The sequence below is a fragment of the Engystomops pustulosus genome, chromosome 3 (assembly GCF_040894005.1).
Source record: "Engystomops pustulosus chromosome 3, aEngPut4.maternal, whole genome shotgun sequence".
NCBI lineage: Eukaryota > Metazoa > Chordata > Amphibia > Anura > Leptodactylidae > Engystomops > Engystomops pustulosus.
The window spans coordinates 131,515,461-131,543,290 of NC_092413.1; the positions used below are offsets into that span (position 1 = coordinate 131,515,461).

Consider the following 27,830-nt stretch of genomic DNA (forward strand, 5'->3'; position numbering starts at 1 on the left):
GTTTAACTTCAACACATTGCTCCTGGACTGTACCAGTGTGTCTGATAAAGAAAAAACCTTTAACTGGCCTGAAGAGTGATTTTCCACCGCTCAGGCCAGTGATGGGCCAGTAGTGACCTGAACACTAGACAGCTGTGGAAAAGGGGTAGGTATGCTAATTTATTTTATTCCCTTAAAGGGAACCTGCGATCAGGTATGTCATTTTTAGCTGGTGTCAGGTTCCAATAGCCTATGCTATGCTGATTTAAAAAATGTCTTTGTTAGCATTCGGAATCATTACAGCAGTTTATTTTACATTAACTGTCTCCCTTCCAAGACCATGTGGTGAATCTTGGGGGAGGAGCAGCTGCAGCCTGTGTGTGCCCGTGTCTCCTCATACACTCTTCTTCTAAACTGTCAGGCACCAGGGATAGTGGACCTGCTGGACCACCGTGGACGATGATATAAGCTGATACCTGGGACCAGAGTCTAAGTGGTGCCCGGTTTTCACCAGGGCCCGCAGCAAAGCAGGTTGGACTTGTTGTGGTGTGGTACAACCAGGTCGTTCCACAGGCGTGACTTTGTCCGTGGTGGCAGCCAAGGCAAGGTACAGAGACGTTGAGCAGAATCGTAGTCAGCGACAGGCAGAGGTCAGAACAAGCAGCACAGGAGCGTAGTCAGGAACGGAATCGGGGTCACAATGGGAATTCAGAACACGAGCACAGGGCATCAGAGACAAAGCTTTCTCCAAGGCACAAGGCACAAAGATCCAGCAGGATGTGCAGGGAGAGGCTGGGTTATAAAGGATTCTGGGAATGGCCTAGGAGACGGGGACATGGGTTGCGGGATCACACGTGACATACTCCAAACCATCCCCCTCCCCTGCCTGCTCAATGTACATGACAGGAAGTGTGGAGAGGAGCTGCATGAGTGTGGAGGAAAGAGGACTGACACAGGCACACACAGGCTGCAGCTTCCCTGTCCCCGGGGACTCACCACATGCTGCTAGCAGGGAACCAGGTAATGTAAAATAAACTATTATAAACTGCTGAAACGATTCAGAATGCTGACAAAGGCATTTTTAAAATCAGCATAGCATTAGCTACTGGAACATGACACCAGCTAATTTCTGGTGATAGGTTCATTTTGAAGACATAACTGCATTCAAGCAGCACTGGGGTTAAGTCAGAGATCCCCTATAACGATAAGGCTGCTTTCACACTTGTACAAAGCGGAAAAATGTATTTCAAAGAACAAATGTTTTTGATGTTTCCCTTTCTCTTTGAACTAGAATCTTTTCCAACTATTGATTGTAAAAGAAGCATCACAATTTGGAAACATTGTACAGATCGTAATGTAATATGAGACTTTTACTTAAAGCGGTTGTTCACTTTCAGCAAATAATTGATATGTTTTGTGTAAGGAAAAGTTATGCAACTTTCAATATGCTTTCTGTATCAATACCTTATAGTTTTCTATATCTCTGCTTGCTGTCATTCTATAAAAAGCTTCTATGTTTACTTCTAGTGGATAGAAATCTGTCCATGGTCATGTGATGGATACACAGGTGCCTGTCCATCACATGACCAGGGACAGATTTCTTTCCCCTGGAAGAAAACAAAGAAGCTTGCTATAGCAGGATACAGAAATTATATTGGAAAGTTGTATAACCTTTTTATTTCACAAACCATATCAATATTTTGCTGAAAGTGGACAACCCCTTTAGGTAATAGAACAATGACAATACTGAAAAAACATACATAAACAGATGATTCTTCGTAAATGACAAACACAAGCAAAAGAAAACATAACTATTAAAGGATAATTACTTTTTATGGGTTTCCTGAAGTAAAGATGATTTCAGGTATCACCACAAAAATACCCTGTTCTAATGCTTTACAGCTCCCCATTGGTCTCAACTTTCTAAACCTGACTATGCACACCAAGCCAATTACTGAGGCGTTGACTGCTGCAAGTGAGCATTTCTGTTTATTTCCATGTCAAGATGGGACACAGAAAATAGAGACCAGCAAAGACTTGATGAGCCCTGTAATGTGATTGGGAAGTTATATTTGAGTTATTTCATATTTCTATGCAATATTCAGATTTATTTAAAAAAAAATTGCCAGCTAACCCCTTTAAATGGTGCTAGAGAAAAAGCTGTGATCAATGCTAAAATATAGGCTATGCTAAATATATATATATATATAATATATTGTGCTCTTTTGCTTCCTGTCTGAATTCCTTCCTTTTCTCAAAAGACCGGTGTCTTAAAGGAAAACTACACATATTTAATTTTCAAGATTAGAATATGAAATAAAAACTACTCGTGCATGCACACAGATCTAGCGTGCCACATCCAATTTGAAGAAAATTTGGAGTTGAGATGGAGAGAAGGAAAGATACAGATAAAGTATGATGCAGTTATAGTGACCCAAATGCATCATTCATTTTACTACTGGTCATTACTTAAAAATCCCTCCATGATGAGTAAGAGAAATGAAATTGAGGAGTAAAATCTCCTGTCCTTTTCATGCGTTTTTTAATAAGGAACAAAACATGTCTCCACCCACCGGCTCAGGGAAAATAAAATTTAAAGGTAGAGCTTGAAGAGGGCAAAATTGCTAATACATGAAAAAAGCTAATCTAATAATGTACTATAATTTAGTACATACCTACAACGTACGACTGATTTCTACAAAGTCTGTTAAAAGTTTAGTGACCATTGAAAAAAAAAACATGAATAGGCAGTTAAACTAATGGAAGTTAGGGATATAACAAGTAGTAAGAGAAGGAGAATTGCAGGCTTTAAATTTTGTTTAAATGGGTTTACATCTTAATGTAAATTGGGCCTAAGGATCGTTAATGTTTCATCCAAGAAAGCTCTTTAGCACGTAAAATACACCAGCATTGTTACCAATACACCAAACTTACCATTTAAACTAACCATTCCCTTTTAGACTATGTCTTACATTATATCACATAGCTATGTCCTCTGTTCAAGAGAATAAACACTGCTCTGTGCCATTAACACCACAAGTTTATTTCTCCTTTCGGGGTCCTCGAGTTTATAAAGGAACCTGTCATAAGAAAATGGCCTATTAATCTATTACCAACATATTAAGAAGCAGCTGAGCAGCTTCAAGGTCATGTTTCTTAATTAATTTTGAAGTGAGATGTTAATTGGTTGTATAAAGTCAGGGAGGTGGTGAGTTTAACATTAAAGTCAAGCTTTTTCCACCTCTGAACTCTTCCTCTCCTGTGATTGACATCATATGCCAGACCTAAGGAGATCTGGTCAATGATCAATTCCAGTGAGGAGGGCATTCTGAGGCAGGGAAAGCTTGACTTCAATGTTAAACTCCCCGCCTCCTTGACTTCATAAAACCAATTTACATCTCAATTCAGAGTTGATTTTATGGATGATGCCACCATACCAGGACTTGAAAGCAATATGATCTAGAAGCTGCTCAGCTGCTTGACAACATAGTGGTAGTAATTCATTAAGCCAATTTCTGATGACAGGTTCCTTTTTAAAAAACATTAAGAACCAGAGGACCTAAATATTAGCAAATGAGCATTTAAAGATAACCATGTTCATCCACCCTCAGGAATGCTGCTGTAATAAAGGAATGTCATGGGATGTAAGCTACTAATTTGTGGGGAACATTCTCATTCTTCTTCTGATAGCTGGATATTTGTCAAAAAATATGTATGTACTGTAAGTATAGCAGAGCCAGAGAAAAAACAACAGTGGCATTATACAATATTATAACTGGCCATGTTGCTCTAGTATGGAAGATTAGGAAATTATTGTTCATACTTTGGAAATAAATGAGATGACATAGGTGGCCTAAGTTACAGAAACCTAAAATAAAGGTCATGAAGGGAAGCTTTGTTTCCTGCACACAAAGGTAAATATTGGGACATGTCAGCAAAGTGGTTAACAATATATTCATGAATCCTACCACACTGTAAATTCAGAAATTCACCCTGCCGCATGGGGGACGTATATACGGCCGACGTATGTATGGCCAATATACGTCCCCCACTGACGGCAATGGGCGCACGGCGCCCTACGGGAGCGGTACGGTGCAGCACACGTACGGCGGCCAATGGTAGTGTGAATCCAGTCTTAGTTTGACTAGGTGTGCAGACTTGCATCCATTGATGCTCCACTGGGAGATATCTAGGAACTATGTATATACATTTTCCCAGATGGAACAAGGAAAACTTGCTTCTTAGCTACCCCACTTATGGGCACCCCCGTTAACTTCAAGCATGACTTTTTCAGAAGCCTAATGACATGATGCAGGATAAAAGCCAGACCAGTATTTCTATTCCATAAGGAACAGATTCCCAACTGTAGACAGCACTTTTTCGATGTCTTTTCATCTTGCCAGTATAGTGTAGGGAACTGGTTTAGCTGAATGTGAGGCTAGTGACTAGGTCTTAAAATTAAGTAAGAGCATATTTACCAGAATCCTCCCCATCAGGTGGACCATCAATGGCTATAGGTTTTCACACGCCTTCAAAGGCAGCCTTTACTGGCAAAGTCTCTTTGAGGAGAATTCTTACTTAACCCGTTAAGGACACAGCTCATGTTCACCTTAACCCATTAACAAACAGGCCCTTTTCATTTTTGCGATTTCATTTTTCACTCCCCACCTTCAAAAATCTATAATTTTTTTTAATTTTTCCATGTAGAGAGCTTTGTGAGGGCTTGTCTCTGCATAACAAATTGCAATCCATAGTGATGGTATTTAATATTCCATGCCGTGTACTGGAAAGGGGGAGAAAAATTTCAAATACAGTAAAATTTATTAAAAATGTATTTGCACCATTTTCTTGTGGGCTTGGTTTTTACGTCTTTCACTGTGTGCCCCAAATGACACGTCTTCTTTATTCTTTGGGTCGATACAATCACAGGGATTCAAAATTTATATAGGTTTTATCATGTTTTTTTTTTAATATATTTAAAAAAGTTAAAACCTCTTGTACAAAAAAAAAAAACGCTTAATCTTACCATCTTCTGGCGCAAATAACTAATACTACTATAAGGTAGTTCCCCCGATGTCCACTAGGTGTCGGTGCTGCGCTGAATTCCGTCGGAGTTCACTGAAGTTCACCAAGCCAGGCCGGGTGCAGGTAAGCGCGTATCAAGCCACACATTTTTTTTAAAAAAAACGGCGGTTTCTCCGAATCCGACAGGTTTTCCAACGGCCACCCCCCCCCCCCAATTTCCGTTGTATGCATGCTGGCACCGATGCACCACAATCCAATCGTGTGCGCCAAAATCCCGGGGCAATTCAGGGAAAATTGGTGCAAAACAGTAGTAAAATAACTTTATAACGCTTTTTTTTACCAAGGTGATTTTCACATTTTATGTGACATGTTGTGCTTAATGTCCTTCTATGTCCTTAGTAGTGTTTTTGGGTTGAAATGTTTTGCATTTATTAATGAAAAAAAGGAGTTTTAAAAGTTCTATGATTTAGATACTGGCACCAGAACTGACCCTATTTAAAAACTATTGCAATCCCAGCTGTTACCGCGGGTGCTGGGCTGTTGCATGCAGCAAGACTACCGCACTGCTGTCACTGTTGTCAATGGTTACAGCAGTTGAGGATAAAAATGTACGTCCGGGGCACGAATTAGCCGCCGACCATGATGTACATTTTCTTCCTGGGTTATTAAGGGATTAAAGTGAACCTTGCAGAGCAAGTATCCCACCAGTAAAATCATTCCCCAAACTTTTTCTCCTTTTGTCTATTTTGGATCTTCCCACCGCTGCTCGTCACTGGTGTGTTAAATGGTGATAAGAGATGCTTGCGAAGCACAGTAGTGAGCCAGTGAGTGAGTGCTGGTCACATTTTTATTTCTACTCAATTGGTTAAATGGTGATAAGATCTGCAGTTCCCCATGTCCAGTGGGATGGACAGCATTCTGGATAGGAAGAGGACAGGAAAAGGACTTCCTGTATACTCAGACAGAGCTTTAAGGAGGCATCGAGTTGTCAATCAAAAGAGGGAAGTGTGATTCACTGGCAGCCTGGACAAAAAAAATTACTCTTCTTTTCAGAAATTGACTCGTCTACTCATTTGTATATCATAAAAATTGCTGTAATTAAGTTACAGTGCCTCAGAGGCAGATCATTTTATGTGATATGTGGAGGACTTTTAACCCTTTACCAGCAAGTATTACTGGTGTGAGGGGTAAATTATCTGACATGTCTTCCTTTTTTTTAAATTAGAAAACTCTTATTACTTTTCTTGACCACAGAAATGTACAAAGAGTGACAGGTCTTCCTTAAAGAGATTTTGTCAGAATATACTGTATACACAGATATAGTCATCACTTGAACCTGAAAAATTACTTCTAACACACACCACAGCTATAAGGGCTTGTTTCATTTAAGATATGGTTAAATCATTACTATACACTACACACTAAGACACAAAGATATAAGTGGTATAAAAAAAATATTAAATGACATGAAAGAAAAAAAAATGAAATCACTAAGACACATGAATAGAATGAAAAAGTCTGTTTTATACCTTTCTCGTTCTGGTGAATGCAAACTAGTATCTGGTCTCAAGCAGTTGGTACTAGCACTTCGAGCCCTGTCAAGGGAGGGCTGTAGTTCACTAGTGCCAGTGCATTGCATCCAATGGTAGAAGAGAAAGAAGAATAGAAAAGAAAACAAAGAAAGGGATACAATGTTAGAGATAAAATCATAAAAAGTAATGTATTCTTAGCATAAGATGTAAAATCATCATGACAGTTAATGCTTGCAAGAATATGAATGTGCCCTTCTTAGTATAAACACACTAAGTTATGAAGCCAATAACCTGCAGGCGCAGAACCCATCTGGGCTCTAAACCTGGCTGGGAATATTAAACTTAATATAAAATATATTTGCAGATAGTTCCTCTATGGAGTTACTATTTACGTTATATTTTTTAATAGTTTAGGTGAAAGTGTAAATGAGAAACTTTTAGAACTTTCAGTACAAAGAATTTGTATTATTTGGCAATCTCTCCTGTCTTACAATCAGAGTAAAATCAGGTTCTGGTTGTTCCCTGACTATATTTGGCAGTAATCCTAGCTTCCACATTTCATAATAAAGAGTTTGCAATTACATTGGCCAACAGCAATGATAGTATTATTATTGCCATTATTCAGTCAATCAAATGCACTGCATTAGATGTGATTGGGAAAAATAACTGTTGACCAATCGAGGAGGCGCTGGTTATACACTGTAGTCATCCAAAAGTTCTTTTGGGGAACAGCTACACCTCCCATATACATGTATGCAGAGCTTGGCCAAGTATTCATGTGTTCTTAATTGGAAAGAGAAGAAGGCTGTCTTTAGTGGTGGCTTATCTTCCTTGAGAACCAAGGATTAGCCATGAGAAAACCCATATTGCCTTTCTTTACCCCAATATCTACTTTAGAGGAAAGTTGACAGGGACCAAACAAATTTGATGGTTGGCCAGTCTAGTTATACTATTTATCTTATGTACAGGGCCAAGTTTTTATTTGAGGTACAGATACAATCCGACATTTGCAATACACATACAGACCAACATTAGCAGCTGTGAACATTCTGTTGGCAATGGATGTGGCTCGATATGAGTATGGTAATACCTATGTTTATCATTCTTTTCTCCTCTCCAATTAAATTTTAATCACTAATCATGGCCTACTAATAGTAGGAAAAATCAATTATATGATCTGACTTTGGTTGAAAAGAAATTAAAACATGACATGTCATGATGGAAAATAAAAATATAGATATGTTCCGGTGTCTATATGTCCTTAATTCATACACTATATTTGTATAGTCTAGTATAAAAATGCAGTATAAATCAGCTTCCAAAGACGTCCCATATTATTCTATATTATGTGTTCAATTTTAAACGTCAGGTTACAATTCAACTTAATCAAAAAGTATAAATCCATTGGATTACTGATTCTGGGTTACAGTCTGTGTTATAGCCTAGGGCTGTATTTTTATTTCTATTATAACACAGGAAGTAATATCTTCATATCAGGCACTGAATAATAATGTTAAATGAGAAATACTAAATACTCATAATGCTTAGCTGACTACTTTACAAAAAATCTGTGTATCGTTTTCAAAACAGAGCTGGGCACACAGCTCTACACAAAATTGAGCCAAATTTGTAGGTTAGTACAACATAAGTGAGGTAGTGAATTTACACATTCAGCCTTTTATATTCCTACATGCTGTATATCTATTGTGGTGTTCAAAGGGGGGTCATACACTTAAGGTTACTGCATCCCCTGGTAACTTACATAGGGTTGTGGGTGTCCATCATTGTAAAACTAAACATACCTTTCTTTTTTGTATAGTGTGGTTGCTAAAATGTCATAGTTTTAATCTAGTTTTGAATAAATTGTCAGTAAGTGGGTTTTTGCCTGTACTTTGGGCACTCGTCCGCTAAAAGGTTCACCATAACTGCTCTAGCCCCTCTTTGATCTGGCTTTATAGGCTCTTACAGTGTCTCACCTTCCCCCTGCTCCCTCAACACTTGTACAGTGAGCATTTCCTGTTGTATTCTTAGTGCTGAAGGAGCAGGGGGAGGGCAGGACAGCCTGTAAAGCCACATCACAGAGGTACTAGGGTAGCCACTCAGGCTCATTATAATTATTTTTAAAGTTGATTTTAGAAGAAAGGAGGTCATGAATAACAAATATAAAAAGATTATCACAGTCACAGTGCCTGGATCTATGGGTTCCGTATATACTCACATATAAGCCGAGTAAAAGTGAAAAAGCCTCACTCGAGTTTATATATATAAAAAAAAACCCACGCTCACCCATGGCTTCCTCTTCTTCCCCAGCTTGTCTTCTTGCCGCATCTTCTGGCTTCCTGGCAGTGCGGGCAGAGGCACGTCTTTGGTCTCTGCCCCCATGCACACACAGTGACGCGGCATGACTTCATCAGGTCTTAGTGTGTGCATGTGGGCAGAAAGCATAGATGTGCCTCTGTCCGCACTGCCTGGACGCCAGCATAGAAGGCGAGCCGGGAGAGAAGAAAGCGCCAGAGGTTAGTACTAAGTTTATTATTTTATCATGAAAAGTTCTCTGCCAGCCTTTTTTTTAAAAGAAGGGTCTTGCTGAACATTTTATTTGTAAAGGGGGTCACTGCTGTACATTTCTTTTTAAATGGGGCTCTGATGGAGTTTTCTTTTTAATGGAGGGTCCTGCTAGATATTTTATGTTAAAGGGGGGCTCTGCTCGACATTTTATTTTAAGGAGCGATTTATTTTTGATGATACATTTCCTTTAAGTAGATACCGAACCTACTGAATGTCATAAATTCAGATGAAATAATCTTTGAATCTTTAACATTGCTATGTTTACATTTAACAACAGTATTTTCTCAAGGTGGTTTGCGAAAATACAAACTGTAAAGGTAAAAAACAATAAGGCCTCTATACATACACAGGAGCATACAATCGCTTCACTGACTTGAAAGTAATACTACTTAAATGTTCATACTGCTAAGTGTTGTAAATTAACCCTATATTTGGAGGTTGTCCAACCTGTGTCTTACATATACATGCCACTGTGTATCTTACATGTACTTACAGTTAGTGTGTATTCAAGCAGAACATTCCTGAGCCTTTGCTGACACTGACATTGAATTTTACCAAAACAGGGCTCTTCAACCCATCAATCCCTCAACAATACAGCTCAATTGGCTATTGAGCAGAAATAAGTAGATGTAAAAAGTAAAATTAATTGGAAAGTAGATGTTATTATGCCCATTTTATATAACAATAGTTCAAGAGCCCGGTTCTAGCAAACAGGAATACAAAACCAGAAATTCATACAGTACAAAGCAGACAATAGAGAGCATAAAACACTACAAGGACAAGGCATACTAAAATAGGCAAACATAATTCTTTCCCCTGAACAGAAAAATGTTTTTTTTTGTAGAAGAACATAGTGACTCGAACATGGACAACATAACTGTTAACTCCACAACAAAACTCTTACCTGTACAGTCTCCAATTAGAACCAAACTCTAGCAAAGGCATCTTGGGTGGCAAAGTTTTACTGTGCCTAACAGTATTTCTTGTGTATTGAAACAACACAGGACACAAAGAAAGAATGCAATAGTACTTCAGCAACACAGGATTTGTAGTCAGAAATATATTAGTTGTACAGCCATTAGTGTGTTTCACTACTGGATGATGGAAACAAGGAAGGTATGCACAGTGAATGCCAAGCTGTATATGTTGGAATACTCATATGTGTTGTATTAAATCTGGATCAACAAAATGTATGTTGGGCGATACATGTAAGGCTACATTCTCACCACGTTTTTGAACCTCATTGTATTGATATATTGGATGGATTTCTGACCAGTCCTTACAATAGATTACAATGGATACAATGGAGACATATCCCACTATATAAGTATACAGTGGAATAAAATATTCTGTTCCTAAAAGAGGGAGGAAGAGTGAACATCGGCAGCAGTCAGTGATTGGTTGCTGCCAATTTTTGGGTTTTCCCCACAGTGATGTCACAGTCCTTATATGCCAGTGATTGCCTTTGCCAATGATCAATGTGATTCTCACAGTGATGTAACTGTTCTTATATGAGAGTAACATCACTGTTAATACAATTTGTGGAGGCCAGGGAGGAAAGCAATAATTTACATATGTTACACAAAGACTATTGTAGCCACCACTGTGCGTATATTTTGGTCAGCAGGAGCAGGAAGAAAAGAGGAGTGTATATATACCATATATACTCGAGTATAAGCCTAGTTTTTCAGCACAAAAAATTGAGCTGAAACCCCAAACTCGGCTTATACTCGAGTAAAAAATATATAGGTTTACCAGGTTTTTGTGGTAAAATTAGGGGCTTCGGCTTATACTTGGGTCGGCTTTTACATGAGTATATACGGTATATATTTAGGAGTGTATACAAAAAAACATCATGTAAATGTAGCCTAATTAAATATTCTTTTTAGGTAAAAGTCAGATTGTCTGTCATATATGTTACTTTGCACTTGTGCTTATTCTCTAAGTCGACAGAAGGTTTGATTTTATTTTTATAACCTTTATTTGGAAACTGTTCACATTTACAATGATTCATCTCAAATCCCAATTTTGGGCTGAGCGCTGGATTTAACACTAAAATTGTGTCTAAAGATCAAGCAATTACATACACCAAGAAGAATAAGGTGAACTCCAGCGGACCTGAGCGGGGAAGCGACACATGCAGTATATCGGGTGCACGATCTTAGTGAATCGCGGCAGAGTGCATTCCGGTCGGACAATGCACTTTCAGTGGACTCCTCTAGACGGGTAAGTAAATGTGTCCCATGGTGTACTCCCATTATGTAGTTGCTGGCAGAGGACTTTTTTATCTTTTTCAAGAGTTTACCTATTTACTCATCACTAACTCCATTACCTATTATTGAATGGATAAATGTGTAAGGTGTAAAATTATTCAAATCAGTTAGTGGAGAAAAAGTGGTGATAACTATACTGAATATGAACCATGTTAAATTGAATATCAAGGCCTGATAAGAATGATATACAATTATACCATTACAGTGTATCTATCTCACTGCTGCTGGAAATTGCAGGAGTAACACAGCACCACATTAACCTCTGTACACAAAATTTGATGAACGTACAATGAGTGTTTTTATAACCATTTCTTGCAACTATTTTTCACAGATTACACACTGCTATAATGTGCCATGTAGGATAGGATCATATCTGACATAAACATCATTTGCCTGTATCTAATTCTAGTTGTAAGCAGAGGAAAAAACGTATCAAATATACTTCTCATCGCAACCTTGACTTCACCTACAGAAGGAAGTGAAACCAATACAACAGAATTTGTATGCCCGATTGTCAACCACATGAAACATCTTCAGAATCTCCAAGCCTTGAAAAGTTCATATTTTATTTCAAGGTTTAAAGGGTTGGCTACTGAAAATAAACTTTACCAGGGTAAGTGCAACACCCTTTTAGAGTCACCCTTATAAAGGTCACGTGACCCATTGGTAGGTGGACTTGGGACTTCCTGTGACATCCCATGTTCTGCTGCCTTCAGGAGGGTGGAATGGCTTTGCAGTAATCAATTATAATCACTCTCATATCAGTGGTTGGAGGGTTGTCCTTGGAATACAATGCTGGCTGCACAGCACAAGCCAGCCGGAAACAGACTGTCACAAGAATCCTGAGTCCTGCTGCTGACAGGGCACTTGACCCATGGATCCTGCTGGAAACAGAAAAACTTAACCGGGATAAGTTTAGTATGGGTTATGCACTTACACTGGTAAAATTTCTTATTAGTGGGCAACCCCTTTAAATCTGACTGTAATGTATATTTCTTAACAGGGGCAGGTTATCCTTAGGCTAGGACTGAACAGCCTGAACTAAAATGTCATGTGAATGCAGCAAAGTGGCTCGCACAGAACGTCACCATGAGCAGCTGGTCAGTGAGAATGTCAGTTGTTGATATTTCTGGCCTATTTTAAGGATGGACCATGAGTAATTTAATCCCAGAAAGATCACTAAAATTGACAAAAAATGTAACAAGCATTGCTTAAAATGTACTGTTTATATACCGATTTGGAGATTTGAAATTTTATTATACTATTTTTATTAATAGCTGTATGTGAAGCTTGGCAATAACTGTGTAAGACCATTAGGTACAGGACAGTATTTTTCAAACACCTTTATCACTAAAGTTGTTGGATAATTTATCTTTAAAGCGCAACTGTAAAGTTTATAAATTTTTTCCTGAAGCTGCAATAGCTGCAAACTAACAGGTTTCCAACATACATTCATTACCTTATTGCAGCTGTTTCTCTACTAATTCTCTATTTTCTGTCTGCCTCAGCCTCCCTACCTTCTGCCAAGTATTCTGGTTATAAACAATAGTCTGTAGAAAACTCTATGAACTGGAGAGTCAGGAAAAGGTGTGGGGCTTGGGACTTTGCAGTGTGCTCCTCCATCTTTGATTAGTGGCTACAGGAAGCATCTCCATGGTGTCTGCTCTATGTACACTCTACTCTCATGTTCCCACAAACAGTCCACCTCATCTTGCCTCAATGACCTAAGCTGATGTAACAACCAGGAAGTGCTGGCCCCGTTAAGGAGAAGCTGAAGATTATTTTATGAGTAGGGCTAATACATATTTCAGGCTGTATCTCAGGCTAGGAATAAGCCAGCAGCATGACAAGTTATTGTTAGAAATTTTGTCAAAGACTTTCTCCAGCTGTGCTGAAACTATTTTTGGCTAGTTAACGTTAGAGTTACGCTTTAAAGTCCTTCACTTACTCCATTTGGTTGATGATGTTAGGTTTAATTTCATAATTAGTATAGGCTTTTTTGGGATAGCCACTAACACAGACCTATCAAGACCTATTGCAAGACCTATCACTGTCAGCAGAATTATTAAATTATTTTTGTCAACCATGTTTCCTTTAAGATAATGTTGAGTAGTTATTAGTATCACATGTATGCTGATGAAGGATAAGTTTGATACAGAAGGGCTAATGTATTCAATTATCAAGAGGCCATAATATTGAGTTTCTGAACTCCTTTAGGTCACATTATCAAATACCACGCCAAAATGGGAATTTTGAACTAAAGAGGTTTTCCCTCCAACTTGCTGATCGGTAGGGTACTCAGAATGGTCTCAGAACGGGGGTCCGATGGGGTGCGTGGTACCTCTGTCGGACCCGTAGGTGCTCCCAGATATAAATGGAGCTGATGGCCACGCATGTCCGTTCTGCTCCATTCATCTCTATGGTACCTCAGTCCCCACCACTGATCAGCAAGTTAGGCCCTATTCTGTAGATACGGCATAACATGTTGGCTAGGTTTGCCTTTAGTTTCTTATTGTTTGTTTTGCTAATAAAAAAAATCTTGATCTATTAACATATATCCAGAGTAAAATAAAATGCTTAAAAATCTATGGTACCTTATAGTATGTAGGCACTCAGCACTTCGGCCACGTTTTGCTCTCGGCAACATAAGAAGATCACTGGATAAAAAGAGAAATATTTAAGTCTCTATAATACACAAATTTTGCCGTACTAGTCTGCAATGTTTTCTTTAACAGTCTAAAACCCTTAAAGCAAATCAAGCATGATAAACCATGCTTACCATACCATAAACTTATATTTGTTATCCATGGACTTCTTCCTTCTAAAATCAATTTTGCCTTAGCCCCTCTGTGATCTGGCTTGTTACAGGCTGTTACACTGTCTCACTCTTAGCCCCCTGCTTGATCAGCAAAGCAGGAAGTGCTCACTGCACAAGTGCTGAGGAAGCAGGGGGAAGATAGTGAAACAGCGTGTACAGCCAGATCACAGAGGGGTAAGGGCAGCCTGTCAGGCTCATTTACATAACTTTATTGCATAATTTTATTTTAGAGAGAAGGAAGCTACATATAACAAATATAAGAGGATTACCAAAGTCAAATGTTGATTTTAATGGTAGATTTTCTTTCATAATTGGTAATTTTTTGGAGTAGCTTGATAGATCTGACAGCTTGGCGGTGTCATGGTTGTAACCTGTCTAAAAGTTAGGTACGTCCTAAAACTGATAATGAGTAAATGAGCAAGCTGAGTTTGTACTTCATTGTCATAAATCTAGTGCGATATATTTAACAGTAACTGAACCCAAAATTAGCCTTCTCCATGAAGCATTTTAACTAATGCTAGACTGCACAACTACTATGTATTAAACAGAAGCATTATATCCTGTAGTATGCATCACATTGGGGGGAGGTGGGGGTTTCACAATGTGCCTCAAGTTCTGCCAGTCAGTAGCTGAAAAACACTAGTCTTTTGCTGCACCAGATTTATCACTGTCATGGTGAATTCTGGCGCAGCATAAGACTGTCTGTTCCTACTTTAGACCTACATTTAGTTGATGTAAACTGTGCGCCTGTATTTTGGACGCACGGACGATTCCCGCGAGCCACACCCGCGAGGCCCATCTCCCTTGAAAACCAAGCCCCTTAACCGGACAAGTCGGGAAAGTGCCAAAAAAAGGTCTAAAAGCCGCAAGTGTGGCGCAAGTGTGTTAATAAATTCACCCCGTTAACTTACTTTTCTTGATCAGACAAATACTGACTGTCCGAGTCCCTAGACCTATGAATTACTGGACTTCGGGAGGCATCGTGGTGTCTTGTTGGAGAGCGTGATCGTCTCATTTGATGAATTTCATCTAGGCTCCTATTTTGTAAAATATAAAGGACATATGAATAATAATGATAATAATTATGATAGTTAAATATTAACAACACAATAGTTAGAAATACATTTGTAGGCCAAAGAATGTAACATGCCTTCCATAATTAAACAGTGGGGTGGATTTGATTACAGTGGGGCACATTTACTGAGGGACGTGCGACAGTTTTCTATCGGACTGTGTACTTTCCTTTAGGTGCAAACTGCTTGCACGATTCTTAGTAAATGTGCCGCAAAGTCTAACATTTTGACAGTGTTGACCTAGGGTACACAATCTTAATATACGCCTATCACTGAAGGTTACGATAAATCTGGTACATCTTCATACACCTTTCAGTTGGTGTTCTCAGAGAAATTTCTCAAAATTGTGATGTAATTCTAGTGCACACACAATTTTAACATGCTAAATCCCATACTTTTACAGTGCCTTCTGAAAGTATTCAGCCCCCTTGAACGTTTCTACCTTTTGCCACATTTCAGGCTTCAAACATAAAGATATAAAATTGTAAAATTGTTTTGGTGAAGAACCAACTGGGACACAATTGTGGAACAAAATTTATAGGATATTTTAAACTTTTGTAATAAATAATAAACTGAAAAGTGAGGCATGTAATATTATTCGGCCCCCTTAAGTTAATACTTTGTAGCGCCACCTTTTGCTGTGATTACAGCTACAAGTTGCATGGGGTTGGTCTCAATCAGTTTTGCACATCGAGAGACTGAAATTCTTGACAATTTTTCCTTGGAAAACATCTCGAGCTCAGTGAGGTTGGATGGAGAGCGTTTGTGAACAGCAGTTTTCAGCTCTTTCCACAGATTCTCAATTGGATTACGGTCTGGACTGTGACTGGGCCATTCTAAGACCTGGATATGTTTTTTTGTGAACCTTCCATTGTAGATTTTGCTTTATGTATGGGATCATTGTCTTGTTGGAAGATAAATCTCTGTCCCATTCTCAGGTCCTTTGCAGACTCCAACAGGTTTTCTTCCAGAATGGTCCTTTATTTGGCTCCATCCATCTTACCATGAATTTTAACCATCTTCCCTGTCCCTGCTGAAGAAAAGCCCAAACCATGACGAGGCCACCTCCATGTGTGAAAGTGGGGAGTGGGAAGTGGGGTGATGAGCTGTGTTGCTTTTACGCCAAACATATCATTTGGCATTGTTGCCAAAAAGATTGAGTTTGGTTTCATCTGACCAGAGCACCTTCTTCCATGTTTGGTGCATCTCCCAGGTGTCTTGTGGAAACCTTTAAACGAGACTTTTTATGGATATCTTTGAGAAATTGCTTTATTCTTGCCACTTTTCCATAAAGGCCAGATTTGTGCACTGTATGACTGATTGTTGTTCGTGAAATCTTTTTGTATCCAAATCCGGCTTTAAATGTCATGGACCTGCCTGGTGTGTTCCTTGGTATTCATGATGCAGAACCCTGAGACTATCACAGAGCAGGTCTATTTATACGGAGACTAGATTTCACACAGGTGGATTATATTTATCCTCAGTCTTTTAGGATCACATTGGATCGGTCAGATATCTTCACTGAACTTCTAGAGTCCCAATTGTTGTTGATTCTTCCCAAAAAAATTTACAATTTTATATCTTTATGTTTGAAGTCTGAAATGTGGCAAAAGGAGGCCAAATACTTTCGCAAGGAACTGTAGCTAAATTACTATCCCTTTTTCGGGAATGTAGAAAACAGTTAAAACGGTGTGGTGAACAATATGTCAGTTTATTGCTTGAAATGAAGCCAGAAATTTGTTCCAGTGTTTATGGCTCTGTCACAATATTTCCATTTAAACCACTTGCAGATCTGCTTTAAGTAGGATTAACATTTATTTTTAGTAATAAAGCTCACAAACTGTACCAAAGTTCTCTCAAAAATACTAGTCCATACTAATGCTCAATGACTTCACCAACCACCTCCTAATACAATTTTAGTAGTTTACTGTGGACCAATTTACTCTGGACATATGTACCTGTGAAAATGAAATCTTATCTGCTCTTGAATTAAACATTAAGGTCGTTGTGGGTGGTTTGTTTAGAATAAAAATGGTCATAAAGATATTTGTAGAACTACAAGATTAAGGTGTCATTGTACAGTAAAAGAAAGCAGGTCTTACATACTTGTAATACTGGAGCTGAAGGAGATTGCCAAGCGCCATACTCAGCAATCTCTGTCAGCTCCATAGACATGAATGGGGAACCCCGGACATGAGTGTCTTGCTCTTCCGCTCATCTCGAGGAGCGACGAGGGGTCTGACTGGGGGACATTGGACCCCATGTTCTGGTGGTCTGTGAGGGTCTCTTTACTGAGACCCCCACCGATCAGCTAACTTGTTTCATGGGAAATCCCTTTAAGTTACATGACAGTGGTAAAAGCACCATGTATTAAAAACAATCATACAAGTAGTTGGCAGGTAAGAGAATAGTCAGCATCTAATAAAAAATGTTAGTTTTCCTTTGTGGACAGAAAAAAAGAGGGGGAAATTACAGAGTATTACAGATGTAGTGTAGCACTGGCTAACATGACCTAAGGTGCTATCCCTTATTACATTTCCTATCGAGTTGGTAAAAGGGTTGAACCATAATAAAATGTTGATCTGTAGAGTCAACATACAGGAAATAGTATGTTGAAAATAGAAAAATATATTTAATATGTATCTATCTCTCTCTCTCTGATCTTCTCTGTCTCTGACCTTCTCTGTCTCTGACTGTCTCTTTCAGTGACTGTCTCCGACCTTCTCGGTCTTTGACAGTCTCTTTCAGTGACTGTCTCTGACCGTCTCTTTAAGTGACTGTCTCTGACCGCCTCTTTCAGTGACTGTCTCTGACCGTCTCTTTCAGTGACTGTCTCTGACCGTCTCTTTCAGTGACTGTCTCTGACCGTCTCCTTCAGTGACTGTCTCTGACCGTCTCCTTCAGTGACTGTCTCTGACCGTCTCCTTCAGTGACTGTCTCTAACCGTCTCCTTCAGTGACTGTCTGTAACCGTCTCCTTCAGTGACTGTCTGTAACCGTCTCCTTCAGTGACTGTCTCTGACTGTCTTTTTCAGTTTCTGACTGTCACTTTGTCTATGCGGAGATTTATCAAAAGTGTCTGAGAGCAGAACCACTCTAGTTTCCCATGTCAACCATTCAGAGCTCAAGCTTCATTTTCAGACTGCTGCTTATAAAATTACAGCTGATCTCTGATTGGTTTCCATGGGCAATTGGAACAGTTTTACCTCAGACATTTCTGATAAATCTCCCGCTATTTCTGTATCCCTATACATCTTATCTCACACATAAGCTGCCTTATGCTCACTGCCTATAGTAACCAACCAAAGCTCATCTTAATGACCTGTGGAAAAACTGCAACCAATCATGGCTCAGCTTCTATCTGCCACAGCAGCAGCAGACAATGGCTCCTGTATATGGTGGTTAATAAGTATATTTTGAAAAGCGTGGGGTGATAAAATTGGTTCAAAAACTAGTCTATGACGTTCCTCGAGTCACAGAGAGCAACTGTGCAAAATTTGGTGACTGTAAACGCAACGGTGCAGATTCCTTTAGTGGACATACATAGACACACATACACTCAGCTTTGTTTCTAATATATAAAGCTGAGTGTACGTGTGTGTATGTATGTCTGCTAAAGGAATCCCCACTGTCACATTTACAATCACCAAATTTTGCACATACGCTCTCTGTGACTCGGGGAACTAGGCTTTGAGCCGAAATTTTCACCCTGCGCTACACTTCTTAACCACCATATACAGGAACCTTTGTCTGCTGCTGCTGTGGAGGGAGAGTTAGTGACAAAGAGAAGGACAAGGAAAGTGAGTGAAGGAAAGAAGGACAAGGAAAGTGAGTTATGGGGAGACGGACAGGGAGAGTGAGTGACACAGAGACGGACAGGGAGAGTGAGTGACGCAGAGACGGACAGGGAGAGTAAATGAAGGAGAGACGGACAGGGAGAGTGAGTGAAGGAGAGACGAACAGGGAGAGTGAGAGAAGGAGAGACGGACAGGGAGAGTGAGTGAAGGAGAGACGGACAGGGAGAGTGAGTGAAGGAGAGATGGACAGGGAGAGTGAGTGAAGGAGAGATGGACAGGGAGAGTGAGTGAAGAAGAGATGGACAGGGAGAGTGAGTGAAGGAGAGACAAACAGGGAGAGGGGTGAAGGAGAGACAGACAGGGAGAGTGAGCGACAGAGAGACAGACAGGGAGAGTGAGTGACGGAGAGACAGACAGGGGGAGTAACTGAGAGACAGACAGACATGAAGAGTAAGTGAGAGAAAGAGAGAGACAGGCAGGGAGAGTGAGAGACAGGCAGGGAAAGGGAGTGAGAGACAGATAGACAGGCAGGGAGAGGGAGTGAGTGACAGAGAGACAGCCAGTGAGTAAGAGACAGACAGGGAGAGTAACTGAGAGACAGACAGGAAAAGTAAGTGAGTGAAAGACAGAGAGACAGGCAGGAAGAGTGAGTAAGTGACAGAGAGGGAGATATTGTTAGTATTAGATATTACTGTAAAATATTGGAATCAGAGGTATTCTTCGAGCTATGGAGAAACTAAACTATATAACTTGGTATTTTGTGGCTTCTATCATGGCATGCTGATACTGATGATACAGATGGAAAGTCACAGTAAGGAGGATGCTGGCTCAAGTAGTATCATATCGTTAGATATAAATCAACACTTAGAACAATCAATTTTGAATCTTTCATTCTGAAAAATAGTGAGATAATGGTGAAAGACAGGATAAATAGCAGACTGCTAGGTGTGGAACAATGTAAATGGTTTCATGAGATAACATACCTTTGTAATGGCACATTTGGTAAGCGTGAGCGGGTCCTGCCCTGATCATCAACACGGTGAGGAGATACGGAACGGGAACGATGATGGGTTAATCTTTGCTGTTCCGGCACTGTTAATGTTGTAGATCGGCTTTGCCTAGTATTAGACCTTGAGCCTAGCAATACATAAATTTTCGGCATGAAAAAATTTAACTGAGCTTGTGAATACCTTAAAGCGTAACTAAATGTTTGATGCCATTTTTAATGCCAGAAATTAGTATTTTACAACAAGAAAAAAATGTTCTCTCCTCTCTTCCCCTATAGTGAGCAGTGTTTTTAGAAAATGGTTCTGATGTCCATAGCTTAACTCCTTACATACACAATGGGGGTCATTTACTAAGGGCCCGATTCGCGTTTTCCCGACGTGTTACCCGAATATTTCCGATTTGCGCCGATTGTACCTGAATTGCCCAGGGATTGTGGCGCACGCGATCGGATTGTGGCGCATCGGTGCCGGCATGCGCGCGACGGAAATCGGGGGGCGTGGCCGAACGAAAACCCGACGTATTCGGAAAAACCGCCGCATTTAAAAACCGAAAAAGTGTCGCTTGGGGAGCGCTTACCTTCACCTGGTCCGAGGTGGTGCATTCCGGCGCGATGAGATGACTTTCAGCGCATCAGCGCCACCTGGTGGACAGCGGAAGAACTACATTCATAAATCCCGGCCGGACCCGAATCCAGAGCAGAGAACGCGCCGCTGGATCGCGACTGGACCGGGTAAGTAAATGTGCCCCAATATTTCACTTGACAATTTAGTTCTATAAGGAGATCTGTCTATGTAATGAAAGTCTGTAAAGAGTTAAAACACAAGAAGCTTTAAAATGTTAACGGAAAGGGGGGATTTATTAAAGCATTTGCGCCACAATTCTGTTGGTCTTGCACCAAAAACACTGGGGCATATTTATCAGGGCCTCTGCGTCACGTTAGTGGCATAGAAGCCCTGAAACAATCGTGAATGCTAGCACTTGCGATTATTTAGTGGAATACTTCACGCTAGTGGGATGTGAAGTGGCATGAAGGGGGGGGGGCATACTTTCCCCGCGCCTGTGCACTCACTCCAGCCGGCGACTTTCACATGTGATAAGTCGCCGGGGCGTTTATTTCTACGCCAGGCATGGCCGGGTTTAGAAATAAACACTGTGAAAGGACCATGCTGGATACATCAAAAAGGGTTCAGCCCCCACTGTCTAAAAAGCCTTGCACCACATTTATTAAGGCTTTTACACCGCTTTTTTTTACCAAGGGGGCGTGGCCTTTGGGGAGATGGGCGTGACCTTTGGGAAGATGGGCATGGTCTCTGGGAAGATGGGTGTGGCTTCAAGAGAAAGGGGTGCGATTCATGAAAAGTGGTGCACGTTCTTCAGTAATTTGGCGCCCCCTGCTCTTTTTTTTGGTAAACCATTAACATAGAGCGCGCAACACAATTCTGTCGGACACTGCATTATAAATTTGGGGTGCATCAAGCATAGTGCAGCCGTGATACAAATGTCGTGCAGACACTTCTTGAATACATGTGCAAGCAGTTTTGTACATTCTTTCTAGTTCAAAGTCAGACAGAAAACTGGCTTAAACACTTTAATAAATGTGGGCCTCTGTGGACTAATGTGTTAATGTTATGTTAACATGTTAGTTTTGTTGTTATATTACCCAGCTGTTAATACAACGTATGCACTTTGCAGTAACATTGCATTTGGAAATGCTAATACACTCCAATTAGGCAAATCTTCACTCTGCAACTGGTGCATTGCATTTCAGAATGCAAATGTAAAAGCAGCCATAGCTGACTGTATGGGTATAGAGGGAAAGGGAGAAAAAAAGTATTTTTTTTAAATAACATATATGAGAAATTTACAATTATTAACTGCACTACTGATTACTAAAAAGGTAACTATGGTTTAATTTTTTTAATCAAATGAATAGCATCATACTGAATAGAGAAGGAGTGCAAAAGGTGAAAATACACCATTAGGGTGCTTTCACATCCGCTGCGTTTTGTCTCCGTGATGTTTTCCGTGTTATGTCTGTCTTGATTTGAAAACATAACACTTGGTTTCCAAGCTCCATCAGCAAACAAAAATGAAGTTTCATCATTTCTATTTGCGAACCCATAGAATTCTATTTCCATCCGTTATGCGCATCAGTGAAAATCAGCGGACATGTTTCAAAATTTTTATCAGGGACATGGATCAGTTAAAAAACACCCAAAACAATGGCTTTATGAGGCATAGGTAGAAACCACAGATGTGAAATACAACGCCAATGTGAAAGAGCCCCAAGACTGTGGGGCTACATTTTACCAGCCATAAAAGAATCAACTTTGATTAGTAAATGAATGACATAGGATCATAGATGAGTCTTACCAATCATTTGCATTAGTAAAGTAAATCAAATCATCATCATATAAAAACACCTATATCATTCAAGTCCATAAATCAAAGCCTAGATAAATGCAGATTTCAGACCCGCAACATAATTATGTTGTACAACAGTGAACACAGATGATGATGGCCCCAATCGAGGAGCCCAGAGGTTAAGTAAATTGTAGGACCAATTAGAAACTATGCAGGCCCAGTTGCTACAGTAAATCCAAATACAGACACTGGGGATTATTTATCATTATGCAGGCTCCTATCATTATGCAGTAGGAATGTTTATTTTAGGAGCTCCGATGCCCATCAGATTCATTAAAGTGGCTTTGGCCCTTAAATGAATATTCTTATGGTCTGTTTTCTGTCTGGGATTTTTTTTTTTCAAAAAGTCTCAAAATGCATAAAAAATTCCCAGCACATACACCAGCAGGGGACTGGAGTAACTATGAGACTTTTTGCAAAAGTCACAACAATAATCTGGCTTTGCACAGTGTTGCACTAGCAGTAGTTCTATGTTTACACCAATTTAATGAAGAGGTGTAAATAGCGCTGTGAGACTTTTTAGCAGTGAAAAGTCTAAAAAAAAACCTCAATATGACTACTTTGTGACTTTTTTACACCAAAAAAGCCAAGGAAAACCAATGATAAATAAACCCCATGATGTGGGAGGTCACAGTTTTTAAAGCTCAATGCTTCTGCAACCTCTATAGCAATGCCAATGGTCTCTAAAGTCCAGTTCTGATTTAAAGGGAACCTTTCAGGGGGATTTGGGACACTAAACCACCCACAGGTTCTTGACCCAAAAACTAATTCATGCACTAAATAAGCCTAGCAAATAGGTGTCTCTTTAGAATGAGTGTTACCGTGTTTAATACAGGAGGAGGAACAAGACAATTGTAAATGCCTTGCAACTCAAACTGGGGAGAGCAGCTTTGATGTGTTTGATGGGTACTTGCAATCTCTATGATGATATCATAACAGGTAGATTCCTTTTTTTCTGTTGGGGTTGCAGACTGTTGCTGTGTACTTACTGTGAGCAGGACTGCAGACCTACCGATACAGGATGAGTGAGGAGAAGAGGGACATGGCGGTGCAGGGTATTGGTCTGGAGGAGGGGGGCCTGTTGATGCATTGAAGTTGAAGAGGTGAGGACCTGGACCTGGCAGTTCTGAAGAGAAGGGTGATCAGGGAGCTGACTATGTGAGGAGGGAACTAGGGGGTACAGGCAGTGTGAAAAGAAAAGGGATATGGTGGTGAGGGCCTGCATCAGATTCCCTAAATACAGAGAATGATGGCCCTCAGTTCCTGTCATCTATATAGAGTATTCCCAGCAACAACTACTGACAGCTACTTGTGGACCAGTGTTTGAGGTACACTCTATCTCTAAACTGCCCTGCATTTAGCAGTCCTGGATTTTCATCTCTGTTGAATATAATGGTAAAGCAAAGAGCCATCACCTTTGCCTCTCTTCTTAAATGGCAAGTCTGGGAGGTGCAATGCATCTGACCTCAAAACCATGCACAACAAGGCCAGAGAATGAACAGGGCTGCTGCTGGGGGGAGAAGCGAGTACCAGGAAAAAGGAATAAAGTGTGATGTGGGTTTCTACGATTGCGGAAGGATTACATAAAAGGAGGTACTAAAAGGGGGCAGGTAACAGTGGAAGGGCAATATGAAGGGAGATTATAAGTGTGTGGGGGTGTAGAATAGTAAACTAAAGCTGAGGGCATTATAAATAAGGTTGAAAGAAGAGGGCATTTTCTGTGGGGGTTTTTAAAAAGGGAACATAATTGTTTGTTGGGGCACATTAGGGCAGAGACTGACAGGTCTCATACAATTTTCTGTATAGATCTATACATTACACTAGGTCATACAGGATGAAACTGAAGGGAAAGCTTCCCTTCAAAATTTACTCAAAGTTCCTGGCCTCTATAAAACCTAAGGAATGTAAAATTTTAGATTTACAGTATAAATACTATCCACATTTCATTCTGCTGGTGGTTAGTTCACTAAAAACCTGCTGACAGGCTACATATAACCTGTTCCCTACCAATGATGAGATCTTACTCGATGGCAAGAGGGCATAATGTTTTGCCTGACCGTTTTGAGACCTAGGATGCTTTAAACCATATTTGCCTAATGGCTGATGATCAGGAGTATCCAGCAGCAGGACCCTTGTCTGGATCTGAGCACCAGAGAAAGGTAAGTGTAAGCTTATACTTGCTTTTACAGCACCCACTCCTCATAAAAACAAGGATCCCGGAAAACCCTTTTAAACTTTTGTATTTGTAAAACCTTAGTTGAGAATTTGTGGAATCTTAGTGTACATGCAAATCTTAACTGTCATCTTAGAACCCGAAATAGTCTATTGACTACCGTCTATAAAAGGAATTCTAACATATAAAGTATAACAAGGCAGTGTAAGAATATAACCTATCCATAATACTGTACTAGTTTTATTTGTGTGAATTTATCTATACAGTTTCATGTCTTTGGTTCTGCATTGCGTCTACGTTAGAAGAACCTTAAAGGGAACCTGTCACCACATTTTCTGCATTGCTTCTACGTTAGAAGAACCTTAAAGGGAACCTGTCACCACATTTTCTGCATTGCGTCTACATTAGAAGAACCTAGAATCATATCAACTGACTTACGCCGTTCTTTTATATATAAATTGTTCCCCTTTCATCCCCATAAATCAACCTGATCTTATATTACCTGGCATAATAGGGTGCGTATCCTGCTCGAACGACCCCTCCCATCTACTTCTCCCCATTTCCCATGCCTCTTCTCAGCATGTCATGTGACCAGGGTGATGTCATCTAATGTCATTTACCCAGTTATTGCAATGTCTACCCTATGTATGTATCTGATCACATGGCATGTTCACAGCATGCCTCTATGGACTTATACACCTTCCCGTACCTCCATGGAGGCATGCTGTGATTTAATGTAATCAAATACATACATGAGATAGAAAGTGCAAATGTAACTGGGACCTTAGATGACATCATCCTGGTCCCATGATATTAGGTGGCCAATGATGTTTCACATAGCAGCATGTTATGTACCAGTGAGACCTGTCAAACAGGAACAATGAGGCAGGACAATGCAAGTAAACCATGAATATGCAGGGATGCATTGGACTCACATCAGGTGATTTGCATATATGTTTACAAACTGATTTTTTTAACATTGCAGCCATGGAGAGAAACCATTTAGGGATAAGGGCAGTGATTTTAATCATAGTTTTTAAACAGGGACCTCAATTTCACTAAAAACAGGTTGAATAAGCCCATGACAGCTTGATTGCAAATATCTCCTTCAGCCTTTTCTGTGCATTTGCATCACAATATAATTGTGTGTTTTAACTTACATTACACCCTGACAGAATCCTCTGGTGAGTACCAGGGTATGTTTTAGTTTGGCTGCATTTTTTTAAAAACCGTGACTTGTCTGTGCTGCTCAATCACTCTCAGCCCCCACCTTTCTGCTCCTGTACAACTCATCCCTCCTGCTCCTTCACTCAAACAAGGACAGAGCTCACAGTGTGGTGAACCGACATCAGCGGGACTCAGGACAGGATTCTGTCAGGGTGCAAGGTAATTTAAAACACACAATTATAAAGTAATGCATATGTACAGAAAAGGCAGAAATACATCTTTTCAATCAAGCAGTAATGGGCTTCTTCAACCTGTGTGGTTAAAATGAGTCCCTGGTGAGGGATAAGAGTGGAAAGAAGGAAAAGCACTATGGCCAGTAGGAAGCAATTGAAAAATTCCTCCAAACCCAGACTCTCTGAAGTTGGGTGTTCCCCTAGCGAGAAAAAAAAAGGAGGGAAAAATGGATAGCTATCTCCAATCACCAATGTCCTCACAGAATAAATCTAAAAAAACGGTGGAGAAAAATAGGGGCCTACTAGGCCCACAAGAAATGGAAGGTATGGAAACTACTAATATAGGGGACAGTAATGATGATAGAGAACACCGGGATTCTGAAATCTCCCTAAGAGATATATCTTCCCAACTGACCCAATGTCTTGACGCGGTTGGTAACGTTTTAAGAGAAATTGGTGGTATGAAGGTAGATATAACATCCATAAGAGAAGATATGCATAAACTAAGAACGCGCACAGAAGAAGTTGAGACAAGAGTGGGAAATGTTGAGGATAAGATTGAAGAACTTGCCACTAAAATTAGAAGATTAGAGAATAACGAAAGAGGATTAAAAGATAAAATACTGGACCTAGAAAGCCGCTCGAGGAGAAACAACCTACGAATAGTAGGACTCCCAGAGGGCTCAGAAGGGAATGATATTACCAAATTTGTTACGGATTGGCTTGAAGCCACCTTCCCAGAGGGAAGCAAATGAGTGGATGGAGAGAGTTCTAAAAGTTTAGTACTGTTGGGGCGTTGCTTCTCGCTCGGTAAAAGGGTGACAAAAGAGTGGATAATAAAAATGTAGGATATTATAGGCTCCGGCGGGGGCACATTTACCCCGACATGAACAATGCTCAAGGAAGAGTTCAGGGATGAGTCATCCTTGGACAAGGGAAAGGGGGGGCAAAGGGTGGGGGTGGGTACGGTGGTTGATATTAAGGTTGATTGATTTACTATATAACACTGGAACAATAAGATCTACCTATGCACAAAATATAAATGGTTAAGTTAATATCTTGGAACGTGAGGGGTTTGAATGATAAGCTAAAGCGGAAAGCCATCTTTGATCTGTGTAAATCATACAACCCTGAAGTAATTTGCTTCCAGGAAACCCATTTGATAAAGGAGACATGTAGTTCCCTGAGTAAAGCTTGGCTGGGGCATTATTATAACTCAACCTTTTCTTCTTATGCTCGTGGTGTTAGTATTTTGGTCAGGAAAAACATTGGTTTCCAGGAAATTGGTGTCAAAATAGACCCTCTGGGTAGATACATAATTTTGCATGCCTTTGTGAATGGTATAAAAATGGTTTTGGTTGGTATATACCTACCTCCCACTGCTCCACTTGAGGTACTAGTGAGTATCGCTGGCCAATTAGAAAAATATGAAGAAGTCCCTATCTTTTGGATGGGGGATTTCAATAATATATACAGTGTAAATTTGGATAAGGCGAGAGGCGGACACCTAGTATCTCAACCTCAAACCTCGCACATAACAATATTTGGAAAGCTTATGTCAGAATTAGGTTTCAGAGACGTATGGAGAGAAAGAAATCCAGAAAAAAGGGCATACACTTGCTATTCCAAGACGCATAACTCCCTCTCTAGAATAGATTTCATACTGTCAAATAAAATAGGAAGCGAAATGATAGAGGGGATAGGAATGGGGGCTAGGGGGATGTCTGACCATCTACCAACATGGGTCACAGTAAAAAAACT

At 40.0% G+C, this 27,830-nt stretch overlaps 1 protein-coding gene across 25 annotated transcripts in view; it reads right to left on the minus strand.

The window, feature by feature from the left end:
• RIMS1 (regulating synaptic membrane exocytosis 1) overlaps positions 1–27,830 on the minus strand; it is a 258,952-nt gene that overhangs the window by 107,296 nt on the left and 123,826 nt on the right. For 13 of the 25 annotated variants that reach the window (XM_072142150.1, XM_072142152.1, XM_072142134.1 and 10 more), the window contains 5 exons: positions 20,048–20,201; positions 15,107–15,232; positions 13,972–14,034; positions 10,009–10,086; positions 6,534–6,623 (listed from right to left, as the gene is read on the minus strand). In XM_072142150.1, the coding sequence (XP_071998251.1) occupies positions 6,534–6,623; positions 10,009–10,086; positions 13,972–14,034; positions 15,107–15,232; positions 20,048–20,201 (511 nt within the window). The remainder of the gene's footprint in view (positions 1–6,533; positions 6,624–10,008; positions 10,087–13,971; positions 14,035–15,106; positions 15,233–20,047; positions 20,202–27,830) is intronic. The other 12 variants (XM_072142153.1, XM_072142139.1, XM_072142146.1 and 9 more) reach the window with 3 other exon arrangements.